The sequence below is a fragment of the Camelus dromedarius genome, chromosome 2, assembly GCF_036321535.1.
Source record: "Camelus dromedarius isolate mCamDro1 chromosome 2, mCamDro1.pat, whole genome shotgun sequence".
Classification (NCBI taxonomy): Eukaryota; Metazoa; Chordata; class Mammalia; order Artiodactyla; family Camelidae; genus Camelus; species Camelus dromedarius.
The window spans coordinates 66,668,093-66,685,408 of NC_087437.1; the positions used below are offsets into that span (position 1 = coordinate 66,668,093).

Sequence of the window (17,316 nt, forward strand, 5' to 3'; positions counted from 1 at the left end):
CTTCTCTTTTCATCTGAAGAATTCTGGTGATTTCCATCTCAGAGAACCAGAAAGAGTGTGACAGAGTTCAAAGAGGAAGAGGTGACCGCCCTCACACTGATGGCCTTTTCCACAGCTTTAGCAGACTGTGGCACCACTCAGGCGCACATGCTTTTAAAACCCAGGTCCCGCCACCCCATGCTGGGTGCACTCAACATAGATGAGTTTAAATGAAGTTGAGACAGAAGCCAGAGAGGTTCCACTGGGAGGCTGAAGGTCATTGCAACCACACTCCATGCCAGAAATTATGCTGTGATTGTCAGGTGGGTGCCCTGGGGAACTGACCTGAAACAAAGGTCAGAAAGCTTCTTAGGATTCCTCACTGCTGAGAATGCAGCCAGTTGTGTTAGAAAAACCCAAATCACAACTTCCTGAAAGTTTTTGTCAATGCAATAATGGGTTTGTTTCCTTGGCAACAGAGTCCACTGTGGGAAAAAGATTTTCCCAGCAATTAGGTTGTCCCAGCAGCACCTTGGACCCTGAGTACTCATTATGAAAATAGTCTTTGGTAGGCCTGGGGTCCAGCGCAGCCCTGCCCTGAGGTACAGTTTCAGCTCAGCCTGGCTTTTCTCAGCATGAAGAGAGTGAGACAGCTCTAAGGCTGAGAAAGGAAACAATGAATCATCGAATCATCGTTGCTACAGAGATCACCTTGTTCAGGGGCAAAGCCAAGTGGGAAGCCTCCCCCATGTAGTTTCATCAGGTTCTACACTCCACTGGCCTACCCGGAGGGCCCTCTCCACACCCCAGGTCTGTAACTGTCTTTTAATTTCACCTACGGTGTCTTGCACTGGCTAGCTTTCATTTTTATGAAGTTGAATCTGTATTTTTTTTGCAGCTTCCAGGTTTTGTGTCTTGCTCTCTCATTCTAGGGTTATAAACAATAGTGTCTCAGAAATTTACGATTTTAATCCCCCCTCAAATTTAAAAAGAATTCCTTTTGTTTTTATTAAAGCAAAACGATAGACAGATGAAAGCGTCAAGTTGGGCAGAAGAACTTAGACTGAGAAGCAGTGATCCCCTGCTCTATTCCTCACCAACCTTGGGCCCACTTTTCACTGGTTTACTCTTTTCCCTGTTTTTTTCCTTCTGGCAATACAAGTCATTGGGCTTCCTCTGCCCTGCCTCATCCATCCTCTCAACCGTCTCTCCTGTTTCTAAAAATTTACTCTAGGAATTTTTGGTCCACTCATCACGCTCCTATTCTCAATGCAGTTGTGGACCTATCTTTAAATCAATCTTTTTTGTATTATTTCATCAAGGTCTCGGGAGGAAGAGGGATGAACACAATCTTAGAAGAGAAGCTTTCTGTATTTTACAGGCAGGAGGAGGGGGAGGGGAAAGTGCAGTAAATTATCTGACTCATGTCCCTTTTGGTCCAGTCTCTTGATGAGTTCACATCAAGGTACTGACTGCAAAGGCTGTTCATGTGTGCTTCTCCAAGGCGGTTAAGTTTTTAAGTGGGACTCTTAAAATTTGAGGGTATCTAATGATCTTCAAATTTTTTGCTCATTTTAAAGTTGGTATCTATAGTTTTGTGTTACTTTAAGCACAGTTAGCCCTCTGCATCTGCAACCCTACCACACCATTTTATATAAGAGCTTCTGGTATCTGTAGGGGATCTTGGAACCCATCCCACCTGAGGATACCAAGCAGTGACTATATCTGCAAAGGAAATAATTTCCAACACATTGTAATACTGTTGTTTAAAAAATAAAACCTTTACTTCATTCTCAAATGTACTGAGTAGAATCTAGATTGGGAAAATCAGTGAAAGAAATTTCTTCTAAGATCTGAATTAACGTTCAAGAAAATATAAAACAAGAACATACCTCTGAGATATATATATATATATGTATATATATGTGTATATATATATATATATATATATATATATATATATATTCCTTTTGCTTGCACACATAATGTTCATCTATTAGGGGTAAGTGGAAGTTGTCACATCCTCCTTCATAATTTTTCAAAGTATTCAGCTGATACCCAGACACATAGGTAAATGAATTTTTTCTCCAATAGAGAAGATGAAAATGCAGTGGACTCCTGTCATAGAAAGTCTTTCCTGGAATGCTTTACAGAGCTTGAGTATTCTAAGAAGTCTAAGATGGACAGAGCAGTCACTCACTGAGCCCTGCCACAAACTTGTCACTGGATGAAGTAGAGTCAACTGTTTTTGTATCTCTCACCCACACTCTCTTCACTCCTCATGACTGCCTTGGGGGAAATGGTGTCTTGGACAATAGACAGGAAGTAGAAGAAGTGGAGTTCATTAAATAAAGCTGCCATCCCCCCTTCCACCTCACTCTACAATACATTTATTTCTAATGCCACGTTTCTACCTTTACAAAAGTATGGACAAGACGGGAGGGACATAGGACCCTCTTTTGGGCTTATAATGATTTGAGGAGGCAACACTGATTAAAGAATCAGTATTTCAAATAGTCTCTTTATTTAGCACCTGAAGCTTTTTACTTTTTAGGACCTTGTACCATAGTAACATTCAAGTTGGGTAAGAGATAAGCCTTTCTTTTCAAATAGGGAGAAAGACAAGGTCTTTCTCACTGCAGGTAAGTTTTAGGAAAGTGTCCATAAAGAAACTGAAAAACCTGGAAATGGATTCTCTTAAAACCATCAGTTCCCATATACTCTTTGAAAACCTGCAGGTGCTCTTGGGGTACAAGGATTTCAGTGTAAAGACCTTACCTTAGGCCACATCAATGTGTCTTTTGGCAGGAAGTACAGGCACTGTGGGACCCTCCTTGGAGTGTTACTTTAGAGGTGGAGCTATCAGATCCCATCATATAAGCTGCCGCTCACTTTGTGCATAGATTTGTCTCAAATGCAGCCAGTGATTTTCTGAGGCTGGGCCATTAGCTGAGCCTTGGAACAAATTCTGTCTAGTGAAGGCCTGTGTTTGCCCCATCACAAGACTGGTCAAAGCCTAAGCTCTGGCTTCTCTTTCTTTCTCTTTCTCTCTCTTTCTTTCCCTTCCTTCAGGATGATTTTCATGCCTCCTCACCCTATGAACACCCTGAGGCTGCAACTGTCATCCTTCTCTATCAGCTTTTTATTTAAAGGGATCTCAGTGCCTTAATACTGAAAAATTTAGGATGGATGGCAGCCCGAACTGTGATTTTTGTCAGGAAAGTTTGTTTCCTAAAAGTCTTAAGTTAGTATTTCAGACATTACTACACCATGTTCACAATGTTTACCACATTCATATACCATGTCTCCTATCATTTTATTTTTTTCCATAAATCGACTCACCTTTCTGCTACTACACATTTATTTCAGACAGGAGTCTGTTGTATCTCTACCATACAAAGTGTCCTTCTTGCCTTAGCCTAGGTTCTCCAGAAAGCAAAGCTAGAAGCAAAGGCCTAGATTCTTGGGAATGTGAGTTCAGTGGTACAGGACAGGGATTTTGAAACAGGGAAGGAAGGACAGCCAATACAAGGGTGCCTTACCACGCTGGCCTCTGCTATAGGCAACCAACTCCATCCCACCAGGACCTTCTGGAAAGCCTCATGAAATGTCTTTCACAACTCTCTACCTGGGCGACAAAAGGAGAGAGCAGATCTCCGTCAGCTTTCAGCCAATTTTGGTCAAGAGGAACTCCCTGGGTTTTAAGTCTCCTATATTTCCAAGTTGCATATGCTTGAGTGCAGAATTTCCAAGAGCATACCATGGCAAGTCAGCAGAGAAAGCCTCAGAGCTAGAAGCAGACTGTGAAAGGTGCAGGCACAGACAAGGTGCTATCAGGCTCCTCCGTGTGAAAGAGATCCACTTGACCAGTGTGGGTTGGCTGCTGACCAGTGGAATGCTCTAGAATTCTACACAGGGGAGTAGCAGGCTGGTTGGAAACTGGGGAAAAGGACTAAAATCTTCCTCACCTCACCCCTTGGCTCTGTCACTGTGTTCACCTGAGGGTTACTCCACTGGGGTTAGAGTGACTGGGATATACTGTCCAACTTGGCTGCCAGGAGTCCACTCTGCAAATGGGGTGGTGGTGGAGGGCTGAGAGGGTAGGAAAGGGTGCCCTTGTGAGCCGAACACTCTCCCCAAAGTGTCCACTGCACATGAAATGGATGGCCCACTCCTGCAGTGGCATGGCTATGACTAGGGAGGGGTAATTCTGGTGCTAAAACAAAAATTGAGACCAGCACAGAAACAGCCAGCCCATAAGGCTCATCATAGACTGTCTACCACTGAAGCTGATGGGCTAGCCCCGCCCACTATGGGGCACCTTTCCACCCTCTCCCTCAGGCTGCCCAGTGCAGTTTCCTCTCCCCTTGAGACTGCTGCAGTGCTGGTGCTCAGTGAGGGAGGGCAGCTGTGTGGTTTGCTGTGCCATCTGGAGGTAACTGACAACATAGGACAGCAGAGGGAGCTTCCTCAAATAGTACACGACGCTTTGCTCATCCCCCGGTTTAAGTATTTCTGAACATCAGAGTTCTCTATCAAGTAAAAGGAAGTTGGAAGGGGAAATGCCACCTCTGTGACATATCACCCAAAGAAAAACGGAGTGACTTGCCATTATTTTGGAGACAGCAAGAAAAGAACATCTCAGAAGTGGGGCCTCATTCTTTGATTTTTAACACAAGAAAAAGAGGAATTGTTCTTCGGCAAGTAAGTACACTTACTATTATCTTAATATGGTACAGCTTGGTAGAACTTGGTAGACCTAGAACCCAACGGCATTTTGAACAAACACAGCGTTCACTCTTACCTCCAAGACACAAACTCTCCCCCTCAAAGAGCCATCTGGGAGGTCTTATTCCCGGAGGAGGCGGAGGCGGCCCCAAACACGTGGAGGTTCATCATCAGAGTTATGGCCCGTTATTTTAAATTTCCTAGATGGTAGCAAATATTAATTTTGTAGGCTGAATTTGAGTTTTCCAAATAAATAAAATTTCTGGTGAATAAGTGAATCCAAGCTAATCCTGATTAAAATGGAGTGTGGCTGATAAAACAATCCATTGTAGCTGGGAATCTAGCTCTGGGGTAGTTTCCAAAGAGGGTCCCAAACATCCTCTGGGTAGTGTTGGGCTATGTCTGTGGTGGCAATCTGAGAGCATCACACGGGAGCACAGCTTTCCCTTTTATTTCTTAAGTTTGATAAATTTACTAAAAAAAACCCAAAACAAACAAAAATCCCCAGCTTTCTCACATTACGATACACAACGTAAATAAGTAATGTTTTCTGTATGTCTTTTCTCTTCCCTTTTCACTGACACTTTTCTGTTGATTGAGATCCTCTACTGCTTTAAGACATATTTTTGTGTAGAAGCATGTGAGAATAGAGACACTTGTTTTTCTACGTTAATATACCAAGAAAAGTTATTTCATAACTTAAGTACTGCTTTGGACAAAATCCCCCGCCATGGCTTCCGCCCTGATGCTTTGTGCTTCTCGGTATGATGTGAAGAGGGTCTGAGCTTTCCTGGGTTGGCTCACTGATACCCAGGGCCCTTAGAGTTCTCTGCATTTCATCATCCCATCCAGCAATGGGAGAGCTGTGGTTGGTTCTCGGAACACGCACAGGCAGGATCACTTCCACAGAGCTCCGCGAACTTTTGTTTTTCCCTCGAGACTGAACCATGATTAAGAAGTTGCTCAGATTAAGATCCCTGACTCATTTAGGGAAGTCAACTAAGAAGCTTTACAACCTCCGGTAGGCTGGCCTTCCTTCCTGGGTGACTTTTATTTTCTTCTTTTTCAGGTGGCGAATATAAATCCACCATCTTTTATATTCAGGAGTTTGGACACCCAGTACACCATCCAGCCTCTCCTCTTTTGCAAACATCACAAGAGAACCCTCTGTGTGGGGCAATTGAATTGTTTTCTGCTTCTGCTGGGTGTTAACTGTGAGGTGCTCAGTTCTCACTTGGCTTGAAATTATTTGCTTTGGTTTTCCATCCTCCTCAGCAGAAGCCATGGGTCACACACTGAAGCGGGGAACTCCACCACCCAAGCGCCCATCCCTCATGCTTTTTCAGCTCTTGGTGCTGGCTGGTCTCTTTTACTTCTGTTCAGGTAAGCGCCTTCCAGGAACTTGACTGAGTCCACGGCTTCAGGGTTTAGAGAAAGGAGATGGTGTTCTCTGCACTGCCCCTTACTGTGGCCCTGTGAGAGGGAAGGGACCTTCAGGGCGTTTCAGTCCATTTTAGGGGTGAGGAAACAGAGAGGTTAAAGGACCCACCCTTGATCGCATAGCAAGCCAGCGGCCAAGTTAGCTCAAGAACCCAGACCTTAAAGGAAAGGTGGGGCAGCATGATTTTAACAAAACCATGAAGCTGATTCAGAAGGACAGCTTAGAGCTGCGTCTCTTCAACGAACACTAGATGTTCATTTACATTTTGTGGCATGATAAGGGCAGTGGTTTCCGGCTTTGATTCCCAAACTGTATTTCTATGAGACAACACAGCTAGTCTTTGCTTCTAAAACTGAACAACGATGATCTTCTTCCAATTTGAAGTGGGAAAAGAAAGCAGTCCTGAAGTACAACCTTCTTAATATTAAAATTTTCTCTTGATGTTGATTTTTATGCTTCAGGTGCTGATGCCCTTTGTCAACACTAACATCTGACATTAAGTGGTATCAGATTTAGCACAAATCATATTTTAAGTTATTTCTAACTTACTGCATAGGTGTTTCAAAAATATTTTGACCTCCAGAGACTCTTGTTCCAGCTCAGGTGCTGGACTTGGAGGGCTGTCGGGAAGGGAAGTGCTGATCCCGCTGACAGGGTGGCTCTGACTTTTTTAAGTCAGAACAAACAAAAGGTCTGCTTTTTGCTGAGCGGCATACCACCTGGTTTCTCCAAAACAAAGAGGAGGCCTCCAGCACGGTTTCCTGGTCTGCAAATATCAAAGGTCCTTGTCTTAAGCGCTGCTTGCTTAAAACAGGTCTGCACTGCACTGCAGCCATGTCCCAGAATAACTAAGGTGTTGGGGAGGGTGAAGGAGGGAAGGGAAGACTGCGATGCTGGTAGTTGTACATTTTCTGTCCTAAGCTGTAAAACTTGTCTTACACTGTTGCTGAACCAAGAGAACCATGACTCAAGTTTCACAATTTATGCATCAAATTTTGTATATATTTGACAGTTATATTTCCAACAGTTAGTTTTCTTCTGGAAAGTTGGGGGCAGTTGGGGGCAGCACTCACAGTCTAGAGTCTTTTGGGGAGTCTAAATGAGTTTTTAAAAATTTAGAAGAAAATTTATAGGCTTCCTAGAAAATGTGTGTGTGTGTGTGTGTGTGTGTGTGTGTGTAAGAGAGAGAGAAATCATAAAAAAGAGAGAAAGTATAAAAAGAAAATTAAAACCAAGGCTTTAGCATTTATACCAAGACAATTAGTCAGAGGCAAATGGAAAGAAACGAGCTTTGGGCTAAAGAAAGATATTTAGGAAAGCACCTTGTTCTAGATCTACATCTGGATTCTACTGTTGCTATATTAAGTCAACAAGGGAATCCATGAGTTTCTTTTGTCTGAAGACCTGCTATGTACCGAAGGGCCCCGGGAGGCAGGGGCCAGACTCCGTAGGGCTGGAAGTCCAGGGATATGAATGTTATTTGGAGGCACAGGGAGGCTACGGAAGGATTGTAAGCAGGGGAGTAACATGGTCTATACCAGCGCTGCTCACACTTTAATTATACATGCCAATTACCTGGGGGCCTTGTTAAAAAGCAGTTTCTAGCACAGGAGATTTTTTCAGAACAGTGAAAATACTGCATGGTGGATATATGTCATTATGTATTTGTCAAGACCTACTGAATGTACAGAGCCAAGAATGATCCCTATGTAAACTATGGAATTTGAATTTGGGTGATTATGATGTGTCAGTGTAGGCTCATCAACTGGCACAAATGTACCACTCCGGTGCAGGATGCTGATGGTGGAGGAGGCTGTGCGCATAGAGGGGAGTGGGTATATGGGTCCTCTCTGCTCTCTACGTTCAGTTTACGGTCAACTTAAAACTGCTCTGAAAAAATAAAATCTGTATATATATTTTTAAATGCAGTTTCTGCTTAGGTGAGTCTGGGGAGGGGTCTGCGATTCTGTATTTCTAACAAGCACCCAGGTGTCTGACGCCTCTGGTCTACAGACCTTTAGTTTTAGTAGTAAAGCTCTAAATGGCATTTTTTTAAACGGTGTTGCTGAAGCATAAAAATATGGCTTGTAGTGCAGCCAGAGTGATTGTACCAAAACCATTTAGTAGCTTACAAGTATTTGATGATAGCTTTGATGAAAAAAGTGGAGTTGGAGGGAGATGGTTGGGTTGGAGAGTGTGTATGATGCAGAACTGGTGAGGATTTGCCAGACTGGAGTGAAGGTGTGAACTGTGCATGGCCTGTGGGAGACAAGACTGGGTGCAGAGAGTGGAGACGACTGTGGAGGCCTTTGTTCCAGGACAGGGGATCTGCACACTACGCCCTCCTCTCCTGCCCTGTGTGGGGAAGCTGCACTTCCACCCGTCTCCACCCACTGCTGTCCAGGACCCTTTCCTGCAGAGGTGGGACCCGCTGGGTTGCTCTCCACTTCTAGTTTGGTCTGTGGAGGCCGAACACTGGGCTCATGTGCTCCAGAAGCTAATGGTTGTCAGGCCAAGGGTCCTAACATGGGCAGCTCTTCCTCAGAACCGGGGTCCTTTCAGGGTGACACAGCTCTAAGGAGAGGGGAGGGGGCTTTGGTAGGAGCAGGCCAGGGATGCAGAAAAGATGTTGGGCTGTGGGTCTATGGCAGGAGGAGCACTGAGATGGAGGAAGAGTGCCCTCAGAGTGCCACCGTCCACAGGGCCTTGCTCCTGCTGTATGCTCTGTCGGAATGCTGCTGGCCAAGGTGTCCCCAAAGCCACGGTTCTTGCTGTGACTGCTGTGGTGTCAGCTGTTCAAGTCCCCAGGCACTTTAGAGATACACCATTTAGAGAGACACACAGAAGTGGGGATCAGATTTATAAACAGCATATAGGCTGGGTCTATAAAGGAGAGAAAGTTGGGAGCAATGTGAAAAAATCAGGAGATGAGTCTCAAATCTGCCAGCTGCTGGAGAGCTGACACCTCTTAGCTTCCTGGTGTGCCCAGCACCCAGCCCAGGGCCCACACTAGCCCTGAGGATGCCAGTTCATTTAATCAAAAGCAGTTAGAAGTGTCCAAAAAGGTCACTTCCATTGTGTTAAGGGTCACACAGACCATTAACAGTAAATCTCCAGGTAGTGGGATTATAGGTGACTTTTATGCTTTTTCTGTAGTTTTCATTCTTTCTAAATTTAATGTGTGTTTCTTTTAGAGTCAGGGAAAACCTTTAAACAGCACATCTAAGTCCTTAGGGAAATAATGTAATCATAGCACGCGGTGATACAAGCTGCTGTGCACATGTGATTCTCCCTACTTTCGGAGAACTGGTGGTGCAGGCCCACCGACCACTGTTGAGGTTCAACTCCATAGAATGGGCACTGCAGCCAGGCCACTGTGTCCACACGGCCTTCCTCCAGTTTGGAGGGATTAGGGGAGACTCATAGCTTCCTAGATTGGGTTCTTTTTTCTTTTAAAGCTATACATTAAATTTTCTTACTGTATCCCCCAGTTGTCCTGCATGGTTTTTGTTTTTTGGGTTTTTTTTTTAATGCAATGACATACAATTCACCATTTTAAAGTGTACAATTCAGTGGTTTTTAGTATTATCACAATGTTATGAAACCATCACTACTATCTAATTTCAGAACGTTTCCATCGCTCTTTAAAAGAAACTCCATACCAGTTAGCAGTCCATCTCCATTTCCCTCTGCCCTATCTCCTGGTAACCACCAATCTAATTTCCATCTCCATGAATATGCCTATTCTGGACAGTTCTTACAAACAGAGTTATATAATATGTGGCCTTTTGTGTCTGGCTTCTTTCACTTGGCATAATGTTTTCAGGGTTCATTTATGTTGCAGTAAGTACCAGTACTTCATACCTTTTTTTAGTTGAGTAATACTCCATTGTATTGAATTTTGAGAGGTGCATTATTTGTCTAAAACCAGTGGCCTCTACACTTCTTGGCAAAAAGCTCCCTCTCCTGGGAGGGTTATCAGTGGGGAGTTGACATGGCCAGGGGACAGGAAGGGTATGGGGTGGGGACTCACGTTGTGAAGTGTACCCAGTATGCCGTGCGGGTGGGGCAGTTTGCACACATGTGCGTCAGAGATGAGCAGAGTCGCCTCCCGTTTCTGCCTTCCCTCCTCCTCTCCCCACCCAGCCCTGGTACCTATGACTGCAGGAGACAGAGGCAGCCAATGGGCAGCCCACACCAGCTGGGAGCATTCAACTCAGTGCAAGTGTCAGCCAGTTACTGCAGTGATTCTCACCTCATCCTGGGCATGACTCAACACATCAGGTGCTTTGCTTGAGAGGAACAGCCCTATGAATAAAATCTGTGTCGCATTTTACAGTTCACAAAACACTTTACATCTAGCTGTTACACAACCCCTGTGGAAATTATGTGAAGTAAGTCGGGGAGATAGTATTATGCACATTTTGCAGAAATTATACCGGAAGCCCAAGGAGGTTCATCAACTTGTTAAAGGTTATGATTCTAACACACAGCGGGTGGAACCACATCTCATCTCCTAATGCCTAGCCAGGCATTCAGCAAATATTTATGGAGCCTCTACTATGAGCCAGGCCCTGTTCTAGATTCTGCAGATGTGGCAACAAAACAGATAAAGCCCCTGTTCTCATGACCCCAAAGTAACTTCAGCTGATATACAGCAGCTGGAGACAAGCTTGACGAGAACTAAATCAGGACAAGGGACTAATGAGTGGCAGGATGGATGGGGTCAGGGAGGATGGTGCTTGTTAGTGGGAGTCAGAGGAGGTCTCGCCACAAGGGGACACCTTTCCCAAAGGAAGCAAGGGACAGGACCGTGTGGATGTCTGGGGAGTGTGATAGTCCCCCCCCATGTGCCTGGTACTGTGTACAGTTCAGCCTCCATTCCCTCACAGAAACCTCAGCCCATTGTGTTAGGTAGGTGTTGCTAGGCCTGTTTGTAAAATGACACAGCAAGCTCAAAATTCAACTACTGAGGCAGTAATGAGTGCTCAGACCTGAGTTTCCCCTCCAGAAACACTGAAGCAGACAAAACCCTTCAGAAATCTTTCAACTTTTTCTCGTACTGAGTGTAGCAGAGTCCCTGAGTATGCAAGCCAGGTCCTGGTGGGAATTGCCCAGAAGATTTTTGGTTCCTCTTTTCAGTCTGGTTCTTCCTCAGCACCAACGTCTGCTGAGGGGATCTCACGTAGGAACATCGAAGAGCCCGTTGACCTTTAGAAAAACACCCACACTTCTCAGATGGCTGGACAAAAACTCCTTAAGAACCATCACTGAAATTGGCTCACTTTCAGTTAAGATTTCTTTTTGCTAATGTCACCACATTTCAAAATCGGTTAGAAATCCTGGATTCTTTTCGGGTGAGAACAGAGCGTAGCAAAGACCTGTTATTTAGGACCCCTGATGGGCGAGCTGCTTTCTGTCATGGGGTCTGTCTGGCTCATAGCATGTTCCATGTGTCTGACAAAATCCCTAATGAGAAGAAAGAGACCAGAGGGTACTAGCTAGGGGTGAGAGAAAGGAAAGAGAGGAACGGAAACTCTTATGGAAGACCTGCTATGTACTAGGGGCTTTTCCATTTATATCATTTAATCTGAATTTAATTTTACAATGACCCTGAGAGGTAGGCATCATACCGTTTGTACAGATGAGTAAACAGGTCAATCAGCAAGTGGCTGAGGCAGCCATAGTCCACGTGCCTTCTATGTATCATTTTGCTCTCGTTGTATCTCTGTCTTTTTTAAAAATTGTATCTCTTTTTAAAGATAGTTCAGGTTATTCAGCTATTATATGCTCTCTCAAGTGCATCTTTTCATTTATTTCCTCCTTTTCAGTTATATTTCCTAAATCTGGGGCTGGCAACGTTCAGCACAATTGTCGAAAGAGGTGCTTTGGATCATTCTGAGGTACCTCACACTGCTGTGGAAATAACCTGTCATCACAAAACTCTCTTCCTAAATGCTGTGGTGGAGCCACACCCAGTCTGATGGAGGCTGGAAGAATGGCTGGTGAGACGGAGAGGTGCTAGTGTCCATGACCCTGCTGTCCGAGGAGAATGGGCTTGGAAATGAGACCCCTATCCTAGTGAGGGGTTCTGTGTGGCGGGGAAGAGGCAGCATCGTACCACTGGGGGACGGAGGAGGGTGGCCAGATGTGAAGGCACTGGGGCTTTAGAGGGACTCTATTTTTCAGTCAAGCACAGCATAGGAAAAATTACCATGCTTTCTAAACCAAAAAAAAAAAAAAAAATCAGAAAATATAGTCTGACAGGGATTTTGGTGTTACTGATGAGTGCTGAGGAGCTAACAAGGAGATGGACTTGGGATGTCGAAACGCTGATATTTCTGTGATATGGTGACAGGAAAATGGGCAAATGTTTTCAATGAGGACTCTCTGGCAAAACTAGGTTGTAGGGCACCCGTTGCATGGATTACAGATAGCCAAGAGAGATAAAGACAGGATCTCCATCTGTTTAGGGTAGCTAGAAAGGTCAGAAATGGTCCAGAGGTGTAACTGAGGTCCCTTCAGGTGGGTTTGAGGGGAGTCATTTCAGCCTGAAGCCATGGGGTCAAGCCAGGTCTGGAAGGAAAAGCACTCTTTCTCAAAACAAAAGAGCTCAGTGATGGGGCCTGGCTGGGGTGCAACTAGTGCTGGCTTACTTATCCTAGCACTGGGCCTAAAACTGGGGAAACCAGTAAACAAGGAGAATGGCCCCAAAAGTACTCTGTAAAACTGGGGCAGTTTCCTTTCCTGGGTTTAGTTTCCTCATCTGTAAAATAAGACCACCAAAATGAATGATCAGGGAAATCAAAATCTCATATTCCTTAACTATGACTTCCCTATCCCTGTGGGGCTGAGTACATTGTCTAACCCATAGTTGGCACTCATATGCTAGGTCTTCTTTTGAGACTAGAGCGCCTTCTCCCTCATTGTCTATGGACAAACAAATGGATAAAGAAAATGTGGTATATACATACAACGGAATATTAGTCATTATCATCACTATTATTCCTTAAAAAGGAAGAAGATTCTGACACATGTAAAACACAGAGGAACCTGGATAGTATTATGCTGAGTGGAATAAGCCAGTCACAAAAAGACAAATACTGTATGTATGATTCCACTTATATTCAGTATTTAAAGTGGTAAATTCACAGAAACAGAAAGTTGAGTGGTGGTTACCAGGGGCTGGGGGAGGGAGAAAGAGGGGTTGTTTAATGCATACAGAGTTCCAATCTGCAAGATGGAAAAGTCTGGAGATCTGTTTCACAACAGTGTGAATATACTTGACACTACTGAGCTGTACATTTAAAAATGGTTAAGATGGTAAAATTATTTTTTAATCACAATTTTTTAAATGGAGGCTAAAAAAGCACTGGGGACCAAAAATATCAAACTCAAACTGAACACTCTGATCCTGCTTAGTCACTATATGCAACCCTCTGAATTCTGTTATTGTCCACTCCGAATTCCTGCTTGTGCAGGCATCTATGTTTAATAGACATAAAATTTTGTTCTGTTTGCCTCTCCATAGGCATCATGCAGGTGACCAAAACAGTGAAAGAAATAGCAGTGCTATCTTGTGATTACAACATATCCACTGAAGAACTGACCGAAGTTCGCATCTATTGGCAAAAAGATAATGAAATGGTGCTGGCGGTCATGTCTGGAAAAGTGGAAGTGTGGCCCGAGTATGAGAACCGCACCTTCACTGACTTCACCAGTAACCTCTGCATTGTGATCCTGGCTCTGCGCCTGTCAGACAAAGGCACCTATACCTGTGTCATTCAGAAGCCTGAGAAAGGGACTTACAAACTGAAGCACCTCACTTCGGTGAAGTTATTGGTCAGAGGTCAGTGGGATTTTCTGATTTATGATAGCTAGCAGATTCTCGATGCCCTTAAAGACGTACTCCTGTTGATTTAGGTGGAAAGTCTACCAAAGAGGGATGTGTCTCACTTCATTTCTTAGGGTTGAGTCTCTAGTTTTACAGTAAACCCTAGCTGGAAATAGCTATTAGCTGCATTTCTTGCACTTTGACAATCCAAGTTCGTGACAGTGATCCTGGGGCATGCATGATAATGACCTGAAATGCCTTCTGAATCATAAAGGGACACATCTGATGTGATGGGGCTGTCCTACTAACTGCACTTGATCCAGTAATATATTCTTGCAAAGTATGTTGAAAGGTACAAGAGCAATGCAGGCATAAATATTTTTCAAATAGTGTTTGAATGTCTATTGCTCTGGCTATTGTACTATTATATTTACTGTACATTTGAAGCTCTAGTCTAATGGTCAGTTTTACAAAGTTAGATATTAAAGAAGTGTTATTAAAGGGCAGGGTAGGAAGAAGCCTTGACTTAATCACCGGTGATTCTGAAAGAGGATACTGATACAGGCTGAGCCCTTGCTGAGAAATGACAGCCCTGGGCCATTCCTTCATACTTAAAATTCAAACACATTTCTTTCTCTTCCTGCTGAGAAATGACAGCCCTGGGCCATTCCCTCACACTTAAAATTCAAACACATTTCTTTCTCTTCCTGCGCCCTTGAGCCTTTAGTGGAAACCAAACCTTTTAATAAAATGGAAGAATTAACCTTGATAACAGATAACTTAAGTGACTCCCCAATGGATTCTTCACCGTTCTTCCCTGCTTTGGTCTTAAGCTATGTTGAATCTTTAGCGGTAGCATTCAGGTCATACCTAAAGCTTAGGAGGTACACCAAAGTTTCATGGAATTATCTTAAACTTCACTCTGTGTATTCCCTACCCATGGGGAGAGCAAATGATTATCTGGTGGTGGGATTTGTGGGGCTCTAAGAAGACTGCCTCCTCCAAAATTCTGACCTGTATCAATTCCTGGAATTCCCACTATTAAAGCTTCTCCTGCTAGTTTTAGCATTTTCCCCCCGCTGTGAGACCCCTGTTAAAAATGAAAATGTGTTCCCTAGGGGAGATGGCACCACAGACATATTAGCCTGTATTAATTAATTACATTAGATACATAGTCAGTCCTCTAACATAATATCCAGAGAGAAGGAGACTCAGGACACATTTGGTAGAAATATAGAGAAGAAAACTCAAGAGGGAGAAGAGGCAGAGTTTCAGGGAGGGCAGGCCCCCGTAGCAGATTAGAGTAGGCAACAGCCTAGACAGCCAAGGGGCAACATGCAAGTGTTGAGGGCCTTAGAAAGGGGAGTGGGGCGCCAAAATCAAGTAGGGGAAGACAAAAAGAGAAACTCTGCTTGCTTAATTAGACCCAGAACCAATTCTGGTTTTTCTAATTGAGACAATGAAAATCGTGCTTCTCAAATGATCAGGTGCATGCGACTTGGGGATCTGGTTAAAATGCAGATTCAAATTCAGCAGGTCTAGCATTTCCAACAGGCTCCCTGGTGATGCCTTGCAGTTGCTGAGGATCACAGCTTGAGAAGCAAGACACTAAACAAGCTCTCATTTGGCCAAAGTGACCAAATGTCCCATTCTGCCAGGGACTGAGGGGTTTCCTCAGACATGAGATTTTCAGTGCTAATACTGGGAAAGTCTAGGCTAACTGGGACAAGTTGGTTTCTCTACATTTGCCTAAGATTGCTAAATGATATAATAGCTCAATAGATGAAGCCTCCACTAAATAACACATTTGAGAACTAGCTATACTAGTTATCAGATTAACTAGGTTAATGGAGTTTTACCTTTCTAAAGCATGTGCACCTTTTCCTTCCCTAATAAGATATTCTTACCCTACCCATTAAGGGTGGTGAAAACTGGGAAAAATGAGACACAAAGGAGTAATTCTTTAATGGTTCACAGTCTTGCAAGGCCTTAGGAGATGTTACTCTAAACAGATCACCTTATAGAAGGGGTGGGAGACGGAGTTTAAAAAGATGATTTTTAATACAACCCTTGATATTGTAGCATTCTTGTGGTTAAATGTTTTTTGGAAAAGCGGAGTGTAGAAATGAACACAAATCATAATTAGGATATGAGTTACCTGGATTTGTTATTCCAAGTTACAACATGACATATTGGTGTTATAAGAAACAAAGAATACTCCTGATGTCAGCTGCCCGTGTAATGATTTGGTCTGATAGGATAAATTAATAGGAAATAGGAAGTAGGAAATAATAATGTCAACTAAAAATGCCTCAGGAAAATGTCAAACTTAATTTAGGAACAGAGTTAGTACAAAAAAGAAAGATGAGTCTATCCCCAACCAAATCCAAGTTTTTCCTTTTCCTGGCAATTACAATAACCTGTCATAACTTCCTCTTCCCCTTTTTCCTCATGGTGCCACCATGCAGTCCTGGAAACTTTCATCTGGCAACTTGACCTAAATGAGGAAACTCATCTAAGAGAGGACGAATTTAAGACACACATTGGTCTATGAACTAATTTCCTGTGTGTCAGACTCTGTTCTATGTGATACACATTAATGATGTCATGAAATTCTTACAACGCTGGGAGGCGAGTAGTATTAACCTCATCTTACAGATGAGCAAACTAGGACTGAAAGTGGTTAAGTAACAGGCCCAGAATTAAAAGGCAAAACTGGTTTTAAAACCTGCTCTCGATGACCACTATGCTAGACTACATCTCTCTGTGAGACTCTGAATTCTGAGAAGAAAACCAAGTACATGAGATGAAGTATGGAGGGATTGGTTCCCCGCAGTCATGTTAAGAAGAATAAATTCTTTAAGCCTAACACTAAGTGAGGAAGAGGTGAGGGGAGTTTTCTCCTGTGTTCACTGCAGTCATTTCACTGTGCTCTGCTTGGTGTATACTTTAGCATCTCATTGGGGGTCGAATACACAAATGAAAGAGAGCTTCGAGTGCCTTGGAGGAATATTAGGAAGGCCTCTCTGTCATTGTGAGACATTTCAGAACAGCAAGGGAATCTGTAAAGTACAGTGGTTGAGATTACAAGTTCAACGGTGTACAATTTGGACAGAAGTTTATCTGATTAAAGACTACTTTTTAAAAAGTAAGGTAACGCTAAACAAAATTTAGAATAGTGTTACCTCAGGTGTGGGAGGCGGGAGGACAGCAAGGCAAAGACGGAACGAGCAGGTTTACATAACCTGCTGTCAGTGTTCCAGTTCTCAAGTGGGATAGTGGGTTCTCAGGTGTTTAGTACAGTGCGAGTTAATACATAGATAAATAAAAGAGA

The 17,316-nt window shown here is 43.6% G+C and overlaps 1 protein-coding gene across 6 annotated transcripts in view; it reads left to right on the forward strand.

Moving 5' to 3' along the window:
• The first annotated feature begins 4,325 nt into the window (after positions 1–4,325).
• The window catches only part of CD80 (CD80 molecule), a 35,409-nt gene continuing 22,418 nt past the window's right edge, over positions 4,326–17,316 (forward strand). For 2 of the 6 annotated variants that reach the window (XM_010981579.3, XM_064494944.1), the window contains exons 1-3: positions 4,328–4,683; positions 5,777–6,090; positions 13,680–13,997. In XM_010981579.3, the coding sequence (XP_010979881.2) occupies positions 5,991–6,090; positions 13,680–13,997 (418 nt within the window). In that variant the 5' untranslated portion in view covers positions 4,328–4,683; positions 5,777–5,990. Of the gene's footprint in view, positions 4,684–5,776; positions 6,091–13,165; positions 13,254–13,679; positions 13,998–17,316 lie in introns of all 6 variants that reach the window. The other 4 variants (XM_064494936.1, XM_064494932.1, XM_064494940.1 and 1 more) reach the window with 4 other exon arrangements.